This window comes from Helobdella robusta, assembly GCF_000326865.2.
Source record: "Helobdella robusta unplaced genomic scaffold HELROscaffold_9, whole genome shotgun sequence".
Taxonomy (NCBI): Eukaryota; Metazoa; Annelida; class Clitellata; order Rhynchobdellida; family Glossiphoniidae; genus Helobdella; species Helobdella robusta.
Genome location: NW_008705512.1, coordinates 4,612,490 through 4,616,715, shown reverse-complemented (window position 1 = coordinate 4,616,715; position 4,226 = coordinate 4,612,490). Strand labels below are relative to the sequence as shown.

Sequence of the window (4,226 nt, the reverse complement as noted above, 5' to 3'; positions counted from 1 at the left end):
AAGTGTAGTAGTTGTTGTTGCAGTAGCAGTAGTCTGAAAAAAGTTAATAAGCAATAAGTGATTAATAATAATGATGATGATATGACAATAGCAATAAAATGCTTAAAATATGTCAGTGAACTTCTGTTTTCATGTTTTTTTTTTATTATTATCCTTCGTTGTGATTTTATTCATAAATTATAATACACCACACACACGCACACACACACACACGCACACGCACACACACACACATATATATATATATATATATATTATTTATCTATGAATTCATTTTTCATGAATGTACTAATACATTCATCTCTTTTGTGCATACGAAGTATGAATGTATGTATGTATGTTTGTTTGTATGTTTGTTTGTATGTTTGTTTGTATGTTTGTTTGTATGTTTGTTTGTATGTTTGTTTGTATGTTTGTTTGTATGTTTGCGTGCGCGCGTCATGACGCTGAGAATGATCGTATGAGAAGTCAATTTATGGTAACATAATTTTGTCGGCAGGTCGTAAATACGCCATTGAAAGATATGGAAATCAAATGAAAAGGGCAGGGAGAGAAAGGGAGAGAGAGAGAGAGGGTGAGAGAGAGAGAATAGAGAGAGAGAGAAAAGAGAGAGAGAAAAGAGAAATGAAGAAAAAAAGATATGATGGAATAAAAGAAACCATGAAAAAATTGAAAAATTTAAAAAAGATGAAATTGAAATTTTGAAAACTTAAGAAGGTGTGTTTGTGACAGAGAGATAAGGATGAAAAGCAAGAGAGGGAAAAGAGAGAGAGTACATACAAAAAGAGAGAAAGTAAATAATTTAGAAAAATGTGATAGAAATTGTATAAAAAAGTTGAAGGATGGAAGAAATGGAAGATATGGGAAGAGGAAATGAGTAACAAAGACTCTAAAAATTTAGAGATAAATAGGAGAATGAGAAATAAAGATAGAAAAAGAAAGAGAGAGAAAGAAAGATTTAAAAAAAGAAAGAGCAAGAGAAAAAGAGAAAGAGAGAGAGATTGGGAGTTAATTTTAAAGAGTATTATTTTGATATAATAATTTTCCAAAAGGCCGCTTTGTATGGTTAGTCATGATGATGTGTGCACACATATAGATGTGTGTGTGTGTCTGTGTGTGTGTGTGTGTATTATAAAGGATATTTTAAAACGGTTTACGATGTAAATCTATACTACGTGTGTGTGTGTGTGTGTGTGTGTGTGTGTGTGTGTGTGTGTGTGTGTGTGTGTGTGTGTGTATTAATATGGAAATGTGTATCGAAATATATGTGTTGGTTAGTCAGCATTTGACAAATGATACCTCTGCATTATGTACGTATTATTGGTACTGGTATATTTTTATTATTGTTTGCGTGTGTATGTATGTGTGTGTGTATGCTGTTGGTATGTGTGTGTGTGTGTGTGTTTGTATGTATGTATGTTTGTTTGTGCGTGAATAACTCCATACAATTGAAAGTTTCTCGTCTGTTTTATTAAACTGGAAACCAGAGGCACATGAAAAAATTCGAAATATTTTTCTTACTATTAATTATTTATTGCTTGTATGTGTTTTTGTATGTGTGTGTGTGTGTATTTGTATGTGTGCATGTATGTGTGTGTATATACAAATGTGTACTATAGTTTTCTGTATATTAATTTGTACATCTAAGAGTGTGTGTACAAAATTTTTTTTATGTACGTTTGAATACAGTTGTGTTTATGCATGTGGTGTGTGTGTGTACATATGCATGTAGTGTGTTTGTGTGTGTGTGTTTGTACATATACATGTGTGTGTGTGTGTACACAAGCGTATCTATGGATGTGTTTTTTCTGCGTTCATTTGAGGTATTCTCGTGAAACAGAAAATATAGCAGGCCTAGTTCTCTAGATATGGATGGATGGATGGAATGATGAATGGATGGATTGATGAATGAAAAATATGCAGATAAATGAAAAAAACATGAGCAAACTTATAAATGAATGACTGAATGAACAAATGGAGGAATGAATGAACGAATGATTAAACGAAGGAATGATTAAATGATTGGTCAGATGTTCAGATGAAAGGAAAAATATGTTAATAGATTGATGGATGGATAGAGAGATAAAAGAGTTAAGTAGTTTATGAAGGAAGGAAAGAGCGATTAGATGAATGAATGAAGAATTATCATACTAGGTGAGCCGCACTAACAGCAGACCCTCGAATTCATTTATCAAATCAGTCTAATAAATATAATTTATCAGTTTTGAAAATTTTCGCTAAAAAGAAAAACAAATACCCTTTCAAATTTAAATTCGAAACATTAAATTTCGGCCTGAACTTTCTATACATAGTATGTAGACCAGTGTATAGACCATATCCATGGTATAGACCTGCAAAGGCGTCTTTTCTACTTACATGATTCTAATTTAATGATTTCTCAGAAGTAGCAAACGTGAGTACAGGTCTGGCATAAACTGCATGTAAAAAGCGCGGATACCTTAGCATACAATCCAGATAGTATCCCTGCCCAACCATGACAACGCCATCATTCCTTCTAAAAAATACACATTAGTACCTACCTTGCGGTTTTGAAATAAAATATTTTACTTAAGTCAAAGATTATCATTAATTTTTCTGGATTGATGTGTTGATATATTTTGATCGGATTCTTCCTTTTCGACTGTGATTTTGAAGATGTAATAATAATAACTACATAATTATGAAAAAAACATAAAATAAAAATTAAGAAAAAAATATTAAAATTACTGGCACATTATAGCAATGCCGTTAAAATTTTCAAAAAAATAAAATATTTGAATCACGCACGAGATGTTTATACGACGCATTGGCACGTTGGGGCAGCTAAGAACATGCGAAAATGTTGTTTCGCTTTGAGGCGTGTGTTTAGGGAAAATGAATGAATGCACGGATGGTTGGATGGATAAAGTATGATTAAATGGAGGAATGAATGGATGGAAAGTTGCATGAATGGATGGATAGATAGAACGAATGCATTGATTGAAAAATATATGGATGGATAGATGGATAGCATTAATGAGTAAGCTAGAGTAATGGTAATGGTGAATTATGAACGAATGCATAGTTTTAAGGATAAATGAATGAATGAACGAACGAACAAACAAACAAACGAACGAATGAATGAATGCACGGATGAATGAATAGATAAACAGACAGGAAAATTTGTTGGCAGTTATATAAATATATAAAATTAAAAATAAGGGCACAGTTAAAGAAAAATTAACCGACACATAAATTAAATTAAATAAAAATTTGGATAGCGAAATATAATAAATAACAAAATGACATAAAAATTATAAATAAAACATAATAATAATAATAATAATTTTACAAATACCTGAATCGGAAAAATAATAATAACATTAAATTTTGTAGAAAAAATTTTCAAATTTTATAAAGATACGAAATTATATAACCAACAAGAAATAGGCTTAATAATTAACTATTGTTATTATTGTTATTCGTTATTATTATTATTATTTGTTATTTAATAACGACAATTATTTATCAATAATAAAACACTTAAACGACTCATTTGTATTCATCAAAAGTTCAACTAAACTCAATAAATCTGAAAATTCAACAATTCAACCCAGGCTGTATTAGGTGATGTATTACGCCAAACCTTTTATATGTATAATGTATATATGTATACACACACCACACACACATACCACATACACACATACTGTACGTTTGTATATTTGTATGTGATGAGTTGGATGACTTGATATACTTGCTTCTTATATATATATATTTATATGTGTGCGTGTTGTGTGTGCGTACGTGTTGTTGCTTTTCCTAGAGACTTGCTTTACAAAAAAATAAAGTATGTTAAAACAAATGATTATGATAAAGAGGTTTTTAGTTGAAATCCAGATATACATTTGAACCGGCACACCACACCAGCCATGAATACTTCACCGCCGGTCATCATCTGCATTGGTTGGTTTGTTTATGCTCCCCTAATCTCGTTAAAGTTATTTTATCTCAAGAATTCATGTGTTGTTTGCGAATGTGCAATATTTAAATGCGTTGTGTGTGTGTATATGTGTGCGTGTGTTTGTGTGTGTGCTTCTTATGTGTGTGTGTTAATGTGTGTAACGCTTTCGACTGGTACAAGATGTTATTTGTGTTTTCGAATGAGGATGAAGATATATTTATTAATATGTTCCTGATATTTTTGGGCACGATGGTTTATTTTGGACGTTATCATTGGAGGCCAT

The 4,226-nt window shown here is 31.2% G+C and overlaps 1 protein-coding gene across 1 annotated transcript in view; it reads right to left on the bottom strand.

Moving 5' to 3' along the window:
- The window catches only part of HELRODRAFT_166378 (hypothetical protein), a gene marked incomplete at both ends in the record, with an annotated part of 7,073 nt that extends 2,847 nt beyond the window's left edge, over positions 1–4,226 (bottom strand). The window contains 2 exons of the mRNA XM_009033313.1: positions 2,541–2,641; positions 4,209–4,226. Of these exons, the coding sequence (XP_009031561.1) occupies positions 2,541–2,641; positions 4,209–4,226 (119 nt within the window). The remainder of the gene's footprint in view (positions 1–2,540; positions 2,642–4,208) is intronic.